The sequence below is a fragment of the Schistocerca piceifrons genome, chromosome 2, assembly GCF_021461385.2.
Source record: "Schistocerca piceifrons isolate TAMUIC-IGC-003096 chromosome 2, iqSchPice1.1, whole genome shotgun sequence".
Classification (NCBI taxonomy): Eukaryota; Metazoa; Arthropoda; class Insecta; order Orthoptera; family Acrididae; genus Schistocerca; species Schistocerca piceifrons.
The window spans coordinates 511,092,452-511,110,793 of NC_060139.1; the positions used below are offsets into that span (position 1 = coordinate 511,092,452).

The window sequence follows — 18,342 nt, forward strand, 5'->3', positions numbered from 1 at the left end:
AGTCCTCCAAAGCTCTTTTAAATTCCGATTCTAATACTGGATCCCCTATCTCTTCAAAATCGACTCCTGTTTCTTCTTCTATCACATCAGACAAATCTTCACCCTCATAGAGGCTTTCAATGTATTCTTTCCACCTATCTGCTCTCTCTCCTCCGCATTTAACAGTGGAATTCCCGTTGCACTCTTAATGTTACCACCGTTGCTTTTAATGTCACCAAAGGTTGTTTCGACTTTCCTGTATGCTGAGTCTGTCCTTCCGACAATCATATCTTTTTCGATGTCTTCACATTTTTCCTGCAGCCATTTCGTCTTAGCTTCCCTGCACTTCCTATTTATTTCATTCCTCAGCGACTTGTATTTCTGTATTCCTGATTTTCCGAGAAAATGTTTGTACTTCCTCCTTTCATCAATCAACTGAAGTATTTCTTCTGTTACCCATGGTTTCTTCGCAGCTACCTTCTTTGTACCTATGTTTTCCTTCCCAACTTCTGTGATGGCCCTTTTTAGAGATGTCCATTCCTCTTCAACTGTACTGCCTACTGCGCTGTTCCTTATTGCTGTATCTATAGCGTTAGAGAACTTCAAACGTATCTCGTCATTCCTTAGTATTTCCGTATCCCATTTCTTTGCGTATTGATTCTTCCTGACTAATGTATTGAACTTCAGCCTACTCTTCATTACTACTATATTGTGATCTGTGTCTACATCTGCTCCTTGGTACACCTTACAATCCAGTATCTGATTTCGGAATCTCTGTCTGACCATGATGTAATCTAATTGAAATCTTCCCGTATTTCCCGGCCTTTTCCATGTATACCTCCTCCTCTTGTGATTCTTGAACAGGGTATTCGCTATTACTAGCTGAAACTTGTTACTGAACTCAATTAGTCTCTCTCCTCTTTCATTCCTTGTCCCAAGACCATATTCTCCTGTAACTTTTTCTTCTACTCCTTCCCCTACAACTGCATTCCAGTCGCCCATGACTATTAGATTTTCGTCCACCTTTACATACTGTATTACCCTTTCAATATCGTCATACACTTTCTCTATCTGTTCATCTTCAGCTTACGACGTCGGCATGTATACCTGAACTATCGTTGTCGGTGTTGGTCTGCTGTCGATTCTGATTAGAACAACTCGGTCACTGAACTGTTCACAGTAACACACCCTCTGCCCTACCTTCCTATTCATAACGAATCCTACACCTGTTATACCATTTACTGCTGCTGTTGATATTACCCGATACTCATCTGACCAGAAATCCTTGTCTTCCTTCCACTTCACTTCACTGACCCCTACTATATCTAGATTGAGCCTTTGCATTTCCCTTTTCAGATTTTCTAGTTTCCCTACCACGTTCAAGTTTCTGACATTCCACGCCCCGACTCGTAGAACGTTATCCTTTCGTTGATTATTCAATCTTTTTCTCATGGTAACCTCCCCCTTGGCAGTCCCCTCCCGGAGATCCGAATGGCGGACTATTCCCGAATCTTTTGCCAATGGAGAGATCATCATGACACTTCTTCAATTACAGGCCGCATGTCCTTTAATGCAGTGGTTTCCATTGCCTTCTGAATCCTCATGTCGTTGATCATTGCTGATTCTTCCGGCCTTTAGGGGCAATATCCCACCCCTGTGACAAGAGAGTGCCCTGAACCTTTATCCGCTCCGCCGCCCTCTTTGACTAGGCCGTTGGCACAATGAGGCTGACTTCTTATGCCGGAAGTCTTCGGCCGCCAATGCTGATTATTTATCAAAATTTAGGCAGTGGCAGGGATCGAACCTAGGACCGAAGACGTTTTGATTATGAATCAAAGACGCTACCCCTAGACCACGTACGTTAAGAGTATCTATCGAATTGATATCATTTGATGATGGTGGCAGTTCTGGAATTCGTCAGGTGTGGCTGCATCACCTTGCTAAAAATGGAAAGCGTCGAGTGAACTTTAAAACACCGACCATAAAGCTTTCGCTCCGGAATAAAAGCATGAGAAAACTAGATATAGAAAGTCGACGTACAGTTATTCGTAAAATGTCTCTCTAGGTGACGTGAAAGAGTCACGGGGCCGTTAGAGAGCCATACTTGAATGGAACTTTGCGCCATTAATTTTTCAGTGGCTTCCAAGCATTTCTAATTTATTTTATTCATCAACTCCAATAAAATATTTCAATAGTGCAGCTCGTGACAGAGTATTATTTTTAAATATTATTTAGATATACGTAACATTACAGGGAGCTCGAAAGTACCTTGTCCATGGAGATTGACGAAAGAAAGTTTTTTGATCATAACAGGTCGAAGAACGTAACACCTATAGAATTTAGGAATGAAGATTACGGGAGGTTTCCCCGTACCGTGAACAGGCCAAAATTAAAAGATCTTACATATGCAATGCAATCTGTTAACAGCGTTATGAATATTCTTTACACCCATAGGAAAATGATGGTTTACATACATCGTTCTGTTTGTCCCTTAACAATCTAAGTAAAGAGGAAATTTGGAGCAAGTTGTTTTTTTCATTTCTTAGAAATAACTCTAGAAACTTGACGTGTACGAGGAGAATTTACTGAAATAGATACGTGTACGAATAAATTGTGCCACAGGTTTCTTGTCGACTGGAGACGAGGTAATTCCCGGAAACGCAGGCCTTAAAGACCAAGTTATGGCGCTCAGGTGGATCAGGAGCAACATATCCCACTTCGGAGGCGATCCTGAGAATGTGACGATATTTGGTGAGAGTGCCGGTGCTTTTTCCTGCCATCTGCTCATCTTGTCTCCGGCAACCAAGGGTAAGAAACTGTTTATCTATATCAACACACCTAAATGCATTACGACCACACGAAAGATGACCCTGCCTTTTCAAGTGATTGTGAAATATACAGCTCAGGGCAGTTGTGTACATGGGCCTTGAGTCGCACATTGATTGCACAAAGTCTCTTAATTATCAGCGAATGGGAAAGGTACAGGTAAGATTTCGAGTCCGGTGCACACTTTCATGTGCTAGAAATTTGTTTAAAAGAGCATACTGCACTGCAGGGTCGAAGATCCATAATGAAAAAAATTACCCTCAAGCTTTGGTTAAGCTATTTCTCTGCTATATCCCAGCTTCCACCAGTGATTTACAGGAGTCGGAATCCCAGACAGCGAAGAGACAGAATTACGCTTGAGAGTGGTGATATTACAAGCAATAGGAATCAGAATTAACGAGGACACGCCTACACGCCCGAAAACTAATGAAACTGTCAATGGACCGAAGAATTTTAAGATTCTGATTGAGGTGTTCCCTGAGATTTGGTACTAATTAGAGGGTGTAACGAACCCTTGAGTTGGCTTTTGACGAATATAGGTTGAGAAACGTGTCTCTTCGGGCCTGTAAGCGTACTGTTAGGTATTGGTAGTGGTCAATTTTAGGTGACAGTTGCGACACTAATGACGGATTCTTTTTCACAGGTCTGTTCCACAGGGCCATCCTGCAGAGCGGAGCTACGTCTCGAGAGTCTGTGTGTTCATCGCTGAGAGACAGGACGTTCCGGCTCGCCAAGTTCCTTGGCTTCACTGGAGAGAGTTCTGAGGATCTGCTAGCATTCATGAGGGATCAACCACCCAGGAAGCTTATAGAGAACATGGAGGAGGCTTTTACACAAGAGGTGAGGAGAAAGAGGAAACGTGACGAGTCAGACAGAGGTATTGGAATGCAGAAGCGGTATACTGCGTGTTAATGTAATGGAGGAAAGTATTTCTTTGTCATACTGATGATACTCTCGTCTAACAGTGTGAACAAGAGGTTGATCATTGCAAGTCCACGAATACACGAAAAACAAACCGTCTCCGAACCGTCCGATGGAAAGTTAGGCCTATTGTCATGTTTTTAATTGTAAACATCTACATTTCCTTATCCTTTAGGAATCAGATTCAAGTCTGTGTCCAGGTATTCTTCGACGCTCCCAATAGCTCGTATCACAAATCACCACACTGTAGCACATGAGGATAAAGTGTGCCGCGCGGGATTAGCCGAGCGGTCCAGGGCGCTACAGTCATGAAGTGTGCGGCTGGTCCCGGCGGGGGTTCGAGTCCTCCCTCGGCCATGGGTGTGTGTGTTTGTCCTTAGAATAATTTAGGTTAAGAAGTGTGTAAGCTTTGGGAGTGATGACCTTAGCAGTTAAGTCCCATAAAAAAAGGATAAAGTGTAACAGTGCAAGTGATGCTGCTGCATCGAAATTCCTTTCCTTTCAGCTAATTGGCACTTTTTTTTTCAAGAGCTCGTTTTCATTTCTGACGGCTGTTAGAAAAATTCAGCACAAAATTTTATCTGTCTGCTGTCAACGAACTGAGCTGATGGCATCTGATAATACCACCCATAAGACAAATCGTCTAACGACGATAGTGAAAGTTTCCCAATTCGGGTATCACTACGAGACCATTATCTTTAATGTTATATTGAAAACACGTGCTATACAAATTACAATGAATGTCTGAGTACAAAAAAATAACTTTTTTTGGAAAACAATGTCAAATGTTTGGTGGAACGACTCTAAAATTAAGAAATAAAATAGATTAGAGAAATATTTGTTGCACATTTGAATGATACTGAATGATCCTCTAAATTACTTACTCCAAAGGAGGTGCCAATCGAGGATTTAAAGTCCAATGTTCCCTTAGAATCTTAGAATTTTACAGAATACTAGAGGATATTTTCTGTACATGATTTCCAGCACAATTCAAAAATGCATCAAATGTTCCTCTAGTCTGTTTTATCTCTTATTTTTAGGAAAAGCATTTCATAGAAAATTTGACCTCTTTGCTTTCTTTTAATTTTTAAATTTTGTTCAGAGATAGTCGATATTTTAAAATTAGCCATTTCTTTGTAATTTTCTCATCTACCTTGATTATTTTCAGAATTTAGATATAAAATTGGCATTCAATAAGTCATACAACCAAATTTTTCTCGGCTAGTTGAGTTGAAAAAAATGCGGGATTTGTTGCGGGACATAGTGGAATATTCCCGCTTCAGCCCCTATAGTTTCATGAAGTTACGGCAGGTGGCGGTGCTATACATAGCCTTGGAAAGGCGTTCCAAGCAGAGAACTGTCTCTTAGTTTCTTTCGGCGGAAAACCAGAACATTGTAGATATTCGTAGGCGCTTGCAGAAGGTCTACATAGATCTGACAGTGAACAAATGCACAGTGAGTCGCACCAGTGTAGCACAAACGTGACCTTTCGGCCATGTGCCGTATGGTCGCATAAAGCTGTGACTCCTGCGATGTTAGAACGTGTGGACACTCTCATCCGAGGTGGTCGATGGATCACAATTAAACACCTCACTGCACAACTGGAGATCTCTGTTGGTAATGCTGATACCCTCGTCCACTTGGGGTGCCCAAAGATGTATACCTCACACCTGCCACTTTCATTTGTTTTTCCCAAGGATGCTCTACGTGGGCAGCTGTACGTGAACGTGATGGAGGTTATTTATGCTGCAAAACGTTGGTTTCGATGCTGATCAGTGCAGTGGTATCATGCGGGAATACAAATCCTCCCAGTAAGGTGGCGTAATGCCGTCGAACTGAACGGAAATTATGTTGGACAATAGGGTTCTGTAGTCAAAAAGAGTGCTGTTTTGGAATCTGGAGTAAAACCAACATACTTTCAGAAAAAAAGTCTGTTGCAATGCTTATTGGGCTTCCCTTGTATTTATATATAGACCTCACGCAGGTCAAAGTGAAATTCCATTTGTTCTTTTCAAACTATTCATTGAGTTATCAAGATTCGGACTAAAATCTTTGTATAATTTCGAGGGAGTAATGTTTTCGTTTGGTTCATTTGACCAAAACAGGGATCGGTTTTAACCTCCCGTAGACGAAAACGTCATTCTAGCAGAAACTCATACGGTCGAAGTAGAAAGAAGGAGATGTGGACTGGTAGTTGTGTAACCCAATTGATCAGCCGATGAAAACTATTTACGAGTGTAGGGAAGAACGGACGATAATTTCAGCCTCAGTTCCCCAAACCCAATTTCGGTACCGAAACCACTGCAGCACCTCCATTGGGTTAGAAGCGATCCCATACGTCAAGAGATGTACACAGTTGAATATGAGATGTCGATTATTTCGGAGTATCACGAATTAATAGCTTCGAACAGAAATAAATAGACAACTTAATCCTAAACCTCATTAATTTAGCACATTGACGATACGGTTAGAGCATCAAAGGGGAAGTACTTGCTGGGAATCTGTTACGACGTCATGCCGTCGTGAATACCGTCTTATTCGCCGACAACCAGGTACACTACTGCCCATTAAAATTGCTACACCACGAAGATGACGTGCTACAGACACGAAATTTAAGACGATGATGTGATATGCAAATGATTAGCTTTTCAGGGCATTCACACAAGGTTGGCGCCGGTGGCGACACCTACAACGTGCTGACAGGAGGAAGGTTTCCAACCGATTTATCATACACAAACAGCATTTGACCGGCGTTGCCTGGTGAAACGTTGTTGTGATGCCTCGTGTAAGGAGGAGAAATGCGTACCATCACGTTTCCGACTTTGATAAAGGTCGGATTGTAGCCTATCGCGATTGCGGTTTATCGTATCCCGACATTGCTTCTCGCGCTGGTCGACATGCAAGGACTGTTAGCAGAATATGGAATCGGAGGGTTCAGGAGGGTAATACGGAACGCCGTGCTGCATCCCAACGGCCTCGTATCACTAGCAGTCGAGATGACAGGCATCTTATCCGCATGGCTGTAACGGATCGTGCAGCCACGTCTCGATCACTGAGCCAACAGATGGGGACGTTTGCAAGACAACAACCATCTGCACGAACAGTTCGTCGACGTTTGCAGCAGCATGGACTATCAGCTCGGAGACCATGGCTGCGGTTACCCTTGACGCTGCATCACAGACAGGAGCGCCCGCGATGGTGTACTCAACGACGAACCTGTGTGCAAGAATGGCAAAACGTCACTATTTTCGGATGAATCCAGGTTCTGTTTACAGCATCATGATGGTCGCATTCGTGTTTGGCAAAATCGCGGTGAACGCACGTCGGAAGCGTGTGTTCGTCATCGCCATACTGGCGTATCACCCGGCGTGATGGTATGGGGTGCCATTGGTTACACGTCTCGGTCCCTCTTGTTCGCATTGACGGCACTTTGAACAGTGGACGTTACATTTCAAATGTGTTACGACCCGTGGTTCCACCTTTCATTCGATCCCCGCGAAACCCTGCATTTCAGCAGGTTAATGCACGACCGCATGTTGCTGGTCCTTTACGGGCCTTTCTGAATACAGGATATGTTCGATTGCTGCCCTGGCCAGCACATTCTCCAGATCTCTCACCAATTGAAAAGTCTGGTCAATGGTGGCCGAGCAACCGGCTCGTCAGAATACGCCAGTCTCTACTCTTGATACTGTGGTATCGTGTTGAAGCTGCATGGGCCGCTGTACCTGTATACCCCATCCAAGCTCTGTTTGACTCAATGCCCAGGCGTGTCAAGGCCGTTATTACGGCCGGAGGTGGTTGTTCTGGGTAGTGATGTATCAGGATCTATGCACCCAAATTGCGTGAAAATGTAATCACATGTCAGTTCTAGTGCAATATATTTGTCCACTGAATACCCGTTTATCATCTGCATTTCTTCTTGCTGTAGCAATTTTAATGGCGAGTAGTGTAATTTTCCCAGAAATCCATCATCTCAGTTTGCTGGGTGTATCCCAGTCTCTGTCTTTCTCTACAGTTTTTGCCCTTTACAGCTCACTTTAGTTGCATGGAAGTTATTCCCTAATTTCTTACTGGCCTTCACTTCCCGAGCGAGAATCGTACTCTAGCTTCCGTGGTGTTTGCTGTTGGTTCAGCAGCAGCTCCTTTAGTGGTTAGATGCGTCTTGTCAAGAACAGCGGTCTCAATAAGAAGCGGGATCTCTGGTTCAGTGTCACTATAATATTATTGAAACTTCCTGGCAGATTAAAACTGTGTGCCCGACCGAGACTCGAACTCAGGACCTTTGCCTTTCGCGGGCAAGTGCTCTACCATCTGAGCTACCGAAGCACGATTCACGCCCGGTCCTCACAGCTTTACTTCTGCCAGTATCTCGTCTCCTACCTTCCAAACTTCACAGAAGCTCTCCTGAGAACCTTGCAGAACTAGCACTCCTGAAAGAAAGGATTCTGCGGAGACATGGCTTAGCCACAGCCTGGGGGATGTGATAAATATTATTGCCGGACATTAAATTTTCTACAGCTCCTTAACCCATAAACGAGCTTTTTTTGTCCCTGGAGGGTGGAACTTTGGTTCTGGCTTACATTCTATTTGATATTAGCCAGATTATATAACAGTACTAAAGAGTATTTGCTAAGAGAAACACAGTATCACCACTAGTAAATGGCAGATAGTGGTTTCCAATCAGATCCTTATTTTTTAAGTCTTTCTCTAGTTGTTGCTTCAAAATTTGCAAAGGAATCAAAGAAAAGAATCACTTTTCCAGATGTTGGACATACTGAAACACCTAACAGTTACCTCCTTTTTAGTGATACAGAGGCACTGGCTCTCATTCACTGTTTTTATGACTTCTTCGATTGTTATTTGAAGTGGTCGACACTCATCTCATCCCCAGCCTCAAATCAGCACACAAGAGACAATAGAAATCTGTATAAAACGGTCAAAATATTGTTTTCGCGTTTAGTCTCGGTTATCATTTAGCAAATGCGCACGGATCTTTAAAAATTTTTTCCAGAAATAACACAGTTCGGTATCATTAGTGTGACCACTTGTCAAAAGCCTGAATAACCAACTTTGGCAGTTCGCACTGCTAGGAGACGTGCAGGAAGAGAATCTGTGAGGTTCTGGAAGGTACAGATTGGAATGTAAACCACGAGATCTGCCGTGCCGTGGCTAGCTGCTCTAGGTTTCTCGGCTGAAGATCCAAAACACGGACAGCTCGATCGCGAAGGTGCCACACATTCGCGATTGAGTTTAAATGCAGGGAATTTGGTGACCAGGGGAGTAAGGCTAACTCGTCGTGGTGCTCTTCGAACCACTCACGCGCGCAGCGAGCTGTGACACGTCCTGTAATCCTGCTGGTACATACCGTCGTGCTGACGCAAAGCAAACTGCATTTAGGAATGCACATAGATCCCAAGGATAGATGCATGCATCAGTTGATCCGCAGTGCCTTCTAGACTGACATCACCCAGGGAGATACGCCCTGCTAAACCCGCACGACAGGACAGGTAATTTAATTTCTGGTTCAAATAGTTCAAATGGTTCTGAACACTATGAGACTTAACTTCTGACGTCATCAGTCCCCTATAACTTAGAGCTACTTAAACTTAACTAACCTAAGGACATCACACACATCCTTGCCCGAGGCTGGATTCGAACGTGCGACCGTAGCGGTCGCGCGGTTCCAGGCTGTAGCGCCTAGAACCGCTCGGCCACTCCAGCCGGATTAATTTCTGGAAAGGGGCCAAAATAAGCGGCTGTCACTTACACTCGAACATACAACTTTATTGTTTCACCAACATCACAACAGCCCAAAAAATATTCTTTTAAACACACAGTTTTAATTTTGAGACAATTTTAAAATGGCTGAAGGCCAATAACTTAAAACTCTAGCATAATCAGAAACAAAAGGCTAGCCTTATCTTTAAACAGTTCTTTAGTTAGGCTGAAGGCCCAAAGAATCAGACACTTTAAGAACAAACAAATTCTAAATCGGCTGAAGGCCCAACACTTAAAACTCCATAACATTAAATTTTTTTAAAATACACTCCTGGAAATGGAAAAAAGAACACATTGACACCGGTGTGTCAGACCCACCGTACTTGCTCCGGACACTGCGAGAGGGCTGTACAAGCAATGATCACACGCACGGCACAGCGGACACACCAGGAACGGCGGTGTTGGCCGTCGAATGGCGCTAGCTGCGCAGCATTTGTGCACCGCCGCCGTCAGTGTCAGCCAGTTTGCCGTGGCATACGGAGCTCCATCGCAGTCTTTAACACTGGTAGCATGCCGCGACAGCGTGGACGTGAACCGTATGTGCAGTTGACGGACTTTGAGCGAGGGCGTATAGTGGGCATGCGGCAGGCCGGGTGGACGTACCGCCGAATTGCTCAACACGTGGGGCGTGAGGTCTCCACAGTACATCCATGTTGTCGCCAGTGGTCGGCGGAAGGTGCACGTGCCCGTCGACCTGGGACCGGACCGCAGCGACGCACGGATGCACGCCAAGACCGTAGGATCCTACGCAGTGCCGTAGGGAACCGCACCGCCACTTCCCAGCAAATTAGGGACACTGTTGCGCCTAGGGTATCGGCGAGGACCATTCGCAACCGTCTCCATGAAGCTGGGCTACGGTCCCGCACACCGTTAGGCCGTCTTCCGCTCACGCCCCAACATCGTGCAGCCCGCCTCCAGTGGTGTCGCGACAGGCGTGAATGGAGGGACGAATGGAGACGTGTCGTCCTCAGCGATGAGAGTCGCTTCTGCCTTGGTGCCAATGATGGTCGTATGCGTGTTTGGCGCCGTGCAGGTGAGCGCCACAATCAGGACTGCATACGACCGAGGCACACAGGGCCAACACCCGGCATCATGGTGTGGGGAGCGATCTCCTACACTGGCCGTACACCACTGGTGATCGTCGAGGGGACACTGAATAGTGCACGGTACATCCAAACCGTCATCGAACCCATCGTTCTACCATTCCTAGACCGGCAAGGGAACTTGCTGTTCCAACAGGACAATGCACGTCCGCATGTATCCCGTGCCACCCAACGTGCTCTAGAAGGTGTAAGTCAACTACCCTGGCCAGCAAGATCTCCGGATCTGTCCCCCATTGAGCATGTTTGGGACTGGATGAAGCGTCGTCTCACGCGGTCTGCACGTCCAGCACGAACGCCGGTCCAACTGAGGCGCCAGGTGGAAATGGCATGGCAAGCCGTTCCACAGTTTTGTGACGGTGTTCGTAGCGACAAACACTTGGCTGTAGAAATGGCTTACGAAGTCACCGCCACACTTTTAATAGCGGGCCGACCGGTCCGCTGGAACAGTAAACAGAAAGATGAAACCCCAAACACTCTGATTAAATAAAAGTCGGTACTTATCTTTATTGATGAAGATACAGAAACACAATAGTGAACTCGGTGTCTACAGAAATCTGTCTAGTTCGAGTCGGAGTGGCTAGGTCAGCGTCGGCTGACGACAAACAACAACTCTGCCGCGATGAACACACAACTGACTAGCAAGTACACAATTCGGTGGCGAGTATACAACTGAGTGGCGAATGCAGAACTGTCCTAGCGCTCGCGACTCCAGCGCTTAAGAAGCCAGAAGCCAGCGGTGGCGCGCGCAGACTTGCGGCGATTTGCTGTCTCGCTGGCGCTGCTTATGCGGACGGCGTCCGGACTTTGATGCTGCCAACCTTTTGGCAGCGGGCTCGGGTGGCATTACTGGCTAGGACATAACACTCCTCCCCCCCAAATCGCCGCACCGTCGTTGAATAGTGACGTGGCGAGCGTCGACGGCGGGGGAGGGGTCTGGCCGCAGGCGTAGCAGAAGAGACCGGGGCGGAGACTGTTGTCGGTGGCAGTCCCCGGTCCGCACCCCAGCATTGGCTGCGCGGGGCCTCGGGAAACACCGACTGAAAACCGAGGTCAGGGTGCACGCCTGTGACCACGGGCGCAGCTTCTGGTACTGGACGCGACGGGGCGTCAGGACCCACGAAGAGAGGCAGCGTCTCCTGACGCTGCGTCGACGGCTGCTGAGAGGGCGCCGGACAAGGCGCTGCGGTGTCAGACTCCTTTGGGGTGCCCAAGGAAAGCGGCTGCAGGACAGGCTGCACAGCCACCGCTTGGGAAGGCGGCCCGGCTGAGGGGTCGACGTCCATCAGCTCCGAAGGCGGTGGCGACTGAAGAGGGACCGCAGGCGCTGGAGCGACCACCTGGGGCGCTCCCGGAGGAAGCTGCGCGGGAGGCATCAACGGGACGGGCTGTCGGCGTGGTAGCGGCGACGGCTGCTGCTGCTGCCCCGGGGGCGGCAGCGAAGTCGGAAGGCGCGGCTGGAACCCGCCGCGGACCAAATCTGTGGACAAAGAACGAGCGGCAGAATCCGGGCGGCCAGCGCGGCGCAGCTGGTTCTGATGCCTCCTGTGCACCCCAGTAGCACCTTGAACTGTATAAAAACCGCGACCCTGGACACTTATCACGGTACCACGTTCCCAACGACGGCGACCGTGATAAACTCTGAAAAAAAAAAACGGCGTCGTCGCGCTGAAAACGCGTGCGATGCTCAGAAGCGGCGGGTCGATCCGGGGGGTGCAACAACCGTAGTAGGGTGCGATGACGACGGCCGTGGAGAAGCTCCGCAGGCGAAGGGCCGTCGCGTGGCGTGGTCCGGTACGACGACAGGAACGTGATGAGGGCCTGCTGACGAGAGTGCGTAGCACGAAGGCGGTCCATATAATCCTTGAATGTGCGTACAAAACGTTCCGCTGCACCATTCGATTGAGGGTGGAACGGCGGAGTAAGAACATGGCGAATGCCATTGGCAGAACAAAAACTTTCAAATTCAGCAGAGGTAAATTGTGGACCATTGTCAGACACTAAAACTTCTGGAAGACTCTCAATACAAAAAATTGAAGTCAACGCCTGTATAGTTTGTGCAGACGTTGTAGACTGCATGGGCACAACAAACGGAAAATTACTAAATGCATCTATCACGATGAGCCAACGAGAATTCCAATATGGACCAGCGAAATCAATATGTACTCGCTGCCAGGGACCGACAGGGCGTGCCCACTCAAAATAGCGTTGAGGCGGAGCAGCTTGGTGTTCGGCACACGTCGAACAATCTGTAGACATCTGCGTAATGTGCTTATCAATGCCGATCCATGTACAATGACGGCGGGCAAGCTGCTTGGTGCGGACCACTCCCCAATGACCTTGATGCAACAAGGCGAGGACCTTGGATTGGAGCACTTGGGGAACCACGACACGAAGCTGGTCATTCTCGGTGCGTAACAGCAAAACTCCGTGCGAAACAGACAACAGATGACGTTGCGGATAATAGCGACGAACCACAGGATCCGATATGTCCTTTGCCTTGGACGGCCAACCACGTTGAATAAAACGTAATAGTAAACTCAGATGAGGATCCGTAGCTGTCTCACGTGCCACCTGACGATAATCAATCGGAAAATCCCGGAGGGATTGATGCTCATCGGCGTCAATCTGATGGCAAGAGTCTTCAGAGGAATCGAAGACATCATCCGCAGCAATCGGCAATCTAGAAAGCGCGTCAGCGTTTGCATGCTGAGCTGTAGGGCGATACAGTATCTCATACTGGTATTGTGATAACAAAAGAGCCCAACGTTGTAGTCTCTGAGCTGTCCGCTGAGGAACTGGTTTAGACGGATGAAACAGTGACGTCAGGGGCTTGTGGTCTGTTACTAAATAGAATGGTCTACCATAGAGGTAGTGATGGAATTTTGTGACACCGAACACAATAGCCAACGCTTCCTTGTCCAATTGGCTATAATTACACTGAGCTTTGTTTAGCAGTTTAGATGCGAACGCAATAGGACGTTCGGTACTACCGACTCGGTGAGACAACACAGCACCGAGGCCGAAAGAAGAGGTATCACAAGCTAACACCAGAGGCTTGTTAGGGTCGTAATGGACCAGACAACGATCATTCAATAAAGCCTCTTTAAGCTGCTGAAAGGCTGATTGGCAATCAGCTGACCACACAAACGAAACATTCTTACGGCGGAGACGATGCAACGGTGCAGCAATCTGTGATGCATTAGGTATAAACCTAATATAATACGTCAATTTGCCAAGAACTGTTTGCAATTCATGCAGATTGCGAGGGGCGGGCAAATCACGAATAGCTGCTAAATGTGACTGGGAGGGATGAATGCCTTGAGCATTAATAACATGTCCCAGATACTCCATCTCCGTAAGGAAAAATGAACATTTATCGATGTTGCAACGTAGGCCTGTCTGAGACAACACTTTAAACAAACACTCCAAATTACGGAAATGTTCAGCAGGCGTCCGACCGGACACAACAATATCGTCTAAATAGTTGCAACACGATGGCACATTAGCCAGAAATTGTGACAAAAAACGCTGAAAAACAGCTGGAGCTGACGCACAACCAAAAGGCAAACGCAGAAAACGGAACAACCCCAACGACGTGTTTATGACAAAATACTGTTGTGATTGCTCGTCGAGGGGCAATTGCAAATATGCTTCACGGAGATCAATTTTGGAAAAGAAACGAGCTTCCCCTAACTTATCCATCAGCTCGTCCGGTCTAGGCAAAGGAAAAGAATCAATGACAGTCTGAGGATTAACTGTCGACTTAAAATCAGCACACAAACGTAACTTGCCAGACGGTTTCTTTATAATAACTAAGGGAGAAGCCCACTGGCTCGCTGAAACGGGTTGAATAACACCGTTGTTTTGCCAACGACGAAGTTCCTCTTCTACAGGCGCCCGGAGGGCGTGAGGCACTGGACGAGCACGACAAAATCGAGGCTGAGCATTATCTTTTAACGTAATATGAGCGGCAAAGTTCGCAGCACAACCTACTTCGTCTTCAAAAATGTCACTGTATCGTTTACACAAATCGGTTATGCTGTCTTGAGGAACAACAACAGAATTAATTTGCAACACATTGTCTTGGATAGACAGGCCAAACAAGTCAAAACAGTCTAATCCGAAAATGTTTACACTGTCTGTAGCGCGGAGCACTGTGAATGAAACTGTTTTTGTATTGCCACGGAATGTGGCTGGCACGCTACATACACCTAACACAGGAATTTGTTCTCCACTATAAGTAGCCAAAGAATGTTTTGCCGCTGAAAGTTTAGGGCGGCCGATAGCCGCATACGTAGCACTATTTATGAGAGTCACAGACGCACCAGTGTCTAATTGAAAATTGAAGGTCTTATCCTGGATGCGTAGCTGCACAAATAGTTTATTACACTGTCTCTGGATCGGTGCAGTGGAGGCGGAAGACACAAAATCAGCGCGTTTAGCGCGCGTTCGCTGCTTACGACAACTCGTGGGTTGGGCGGGTGGAACAACAACTCCCGCTTCACTTGCAGTCTGTACATTACTTTTTACAGCGTTTGAATTACGCTTGGGTCGCATAGCAGAGGGCTGGGTGGGTGGCGTATTGCGAACAAGTTTATTACCCACACGAACCGTGGAAGAGTCTTTAAACGCGACCTTCTGGGCGGGCTGGCTTTGAAGAACATGAATATCCATGGGCTGGGCAGCACTAGAATAGTTCTTGCGTTTACGCAAACAAACAGTCTGGATGTGTCCTTTCCTTTGACAAAAGTGACAAACCGCGTTTCTTAACGGGCAACGTTCACGAGGATGAGCAAGAACACACTTAGGGCAAGACTTAACTCTATCATTTTGCACACGCGGCTGACGAATGTGTTTAACATGACGCGGCCGGCTAGTGTTTACAGTCTGACTCTGCCGGTGGGGCCGCGGGCGTGACATAACTTGCTTAGCACAGGCAATTTGAGAAATACATGGCTGATCTAACTCACACTCAGCATAGTCAAAAGTATCTTGGGCTTCAATGATGTTCATCACAGTCTCTAATGACGGGTCAGGCAACTTTAAGATAGCAGCACGAATACGAGAAACTGCAATGTTTTGAGTAATAGCGTCTCGTAACATGACATCACTGTAGGAAGCTCCACACACACAATTAAATCGGCACTGACGGGTGAGGCCCCGTAAATCTGTTAACCACTGTTTATTAGATTGATGTGGCAGTTTCTTTAATCTGAAGAACTTGAATCTGGCTGCTGCCACATGAACTCGCGACTCGAAATACTCAGCAAGCTTGTTAACAACAACGTCATAGTCTAAAGCTTCTGGCTGGGATTCCGGGAACAACTTACAAAGTAGTCGATAGACTTCCACGCCTGCAGTGGAAATTAAATAAAGCTGCCGCTCAGTACCTGTGATTTTGTAGACTGACATGTGCGCCTGCAACTGCGCGAAATATTCGCGCCATTCTTCTCTGGATGCATCAAATGCACGGAACTGTGGTGCTGCCTGTGCTTGTTCCTTTTGTGTTGGAGGATTAGCCGCTTGTTTGGCGATTGCTTCCACCAGACTTTGTATTTGCTGACTCTGTAACAAGATCAACTGTTGTAATTCGGCAGACATAGTGAACACAAATTAAACCAGCCCCCAAAATTTTATCGCTATAATGAGTATAACCAGAAACAAGTTGAACCAGCCCTGCACACGAGTCCGGAAGTCCTCGTCGCCAGTTTTGTGACGGTGTTCGTAGCGACAAACACTTGGCTGTAGAAATGGCTTACGAAGTCACCGCCACACTTTTAATAGCGGGCCTACCGGTCCGCTGGAACAGTAAACAGAAAGATGAAACCCCAAACACTCTGATTAAATAAAAGTCGGTACTTATCTTTATTGATGAAGATACAGAAACACAATAGTGAACTCGGTGTCTACAGAAATCTGTCTAGTTCGAGTCGGAGCGGCTAGGTCAGCGTCGGCTGACGACAAACAACAACTCTGCCGCGATGAACACACAACTGACTAGCAAGTACACAATTCGGTGGCGAGTATACAACTGAGTGGCGAATGCAGAACTGTCCTAGCGCTCGCGACTCCAGCGCTTAAGAAGCCAGAAGCCAGCGGTGGCGCGCGCAGACTTGCGGCGATTTGCTGTCTCGCTGGCGCTGCTTATGCGGACGGCGTCCGGACTTTGATGCTGCCAACCTTTTGGCAGCGGGCTCGGGTGGCATTACTGGCTAGGACATAACACACAGGACTACATCCAGCATCTCTACGATCGTCTCCATGGGAGAATAGCAGCCTGCATTGTTGCGAAAGGTGGATATACACTGTACTAGTGCCGACATTGTGCATGCTCTGTTGCCTGTGTCTATGTGCCTGTGGTTCTGTCAGTGTGATCATGTGATGTATCTGACCCCAGGAATGTGTCAATAAAGTTTCCCCTTCCTGGGACGATGAATTCATGGTGTTCTTATTTCAATTTCCAGGAGTGTAACAATGCCTTACGTGAAACAGTTCCTTAAATTAGGCTGAAGGCCTAAAGAATCTTATATCATAAGGGCAAAACAACCTTAATTTAAAAATCTGCTAGAAGCCATACAAGTACAAACAACAAGAACCAAGGGCAGTACACGCCAGGGCGCTCAGATGTTCGTGGGTCTGCCTGGAATTCAAACACTAAACTCGGTTAGATGAGAAAGGCAGTCGGCACAAACATTTTGAATCCGACGGCAACCCAACCGACAGACATTCAAGAGACCAATAATTAAAATCACTTCCGCTCCACACTTTCACCAAAACTCAAACGATGCCAACAGCAGAGACCGTGGAACAACAACAAGAACGGATCACAGACAATCCATAAGCGGTGGACGACCCAAAAACCCGTCGTCTAATGAGAAGACCGACCAACCGGCCAAGCAAGGTCGTTGCCACTCAAACGTGTGCGTCGGCAATCGTCGGGCGAGTGAAGGTTATCCTGTCCTTCCTCCACGCCAACCGACCAACTCAAAGTCAGTACGCCGATAACATTTAGATTAACTTGTCAGTCAAATCACATAAAGTACGCACAGTTTCACTAACACTTGCACGAAGAACTATACGATGCTAACAGCATTGACTGTGCAATAAGAAGGACGAATCACGAGTCGGCACACACAGGCAATCCATAAGCGATCGCCGGCCAAATACACGACGTCCGTGTCGGTAATCATCGACGAGTGATGACTATCCGCGCCTCCCTGGCTCTGCATGCCCCACTGGTGCTAGGACGCGACTGCGCCAACCGATCAGCATGGAGACAGCACTAGAACTACTGGGCAGTCGACATCACAGACTACATATAATTTCACAAACACTAGGACGATGAACGCGACCAGTGCTAAGAGCAGTGACTGTGCAGTCACAAGGACGAACCACGTGTTGAGTCACACACATCGCCAACCCATAAACGATCGGGGAGCAAATACACGTCGTCCGGAAAGACGAGCATCGAGGATCAACCAAAACCGTCCCCACTAAAGCCTAATGCGCCGGCAATGGTGGGGCGAGTCATGGCTGTCCGAACCTCACCGCCGCTCCAACGCGACCGAACTTCTGCCACGTTCCAACTGTCCGACTGCCAGGTTCGAACTCCACTGCTGGCAGGTTCCAACTCACTGCACGACACACGACGACCGTGAAGTAATAGCAGTGCATCAGTGATAATACGGGGGGGCCTATATCGATGAGCGCTGCTGCTGCCGCTCACGGACAGGCA

The 18,342-nt window shown here is 47.3% G+C and overlaps 1 protein-coding gene across 1 annotated transcript in view; it reads left to right on the forward strand.

Annotated features, from left to right (window-relative positions):
* The window catches only part of LOC124777134 (juvenile hormone esterase-like), a 170,856-nt gene that overhangs the window by 77,409 nt on the left and 75,105 nt on the right, over window positions 1-18,342 (forward strand). Inside the window, exons 4-5 of the mRNA XM_047252427.1 lie at window positions 2,602-2,787; window positions 3,449-3,645. Of these exons, the coding sequence (XP_047108383.1) occupies window positions 2,602-2,787; window positions 3,449-3,645 (383 nt within the window). The remainder of the gene's footprint in view (window positions 1-2,601; window positions 2,788-3,448; window positions 3,646-18,342) is intronic.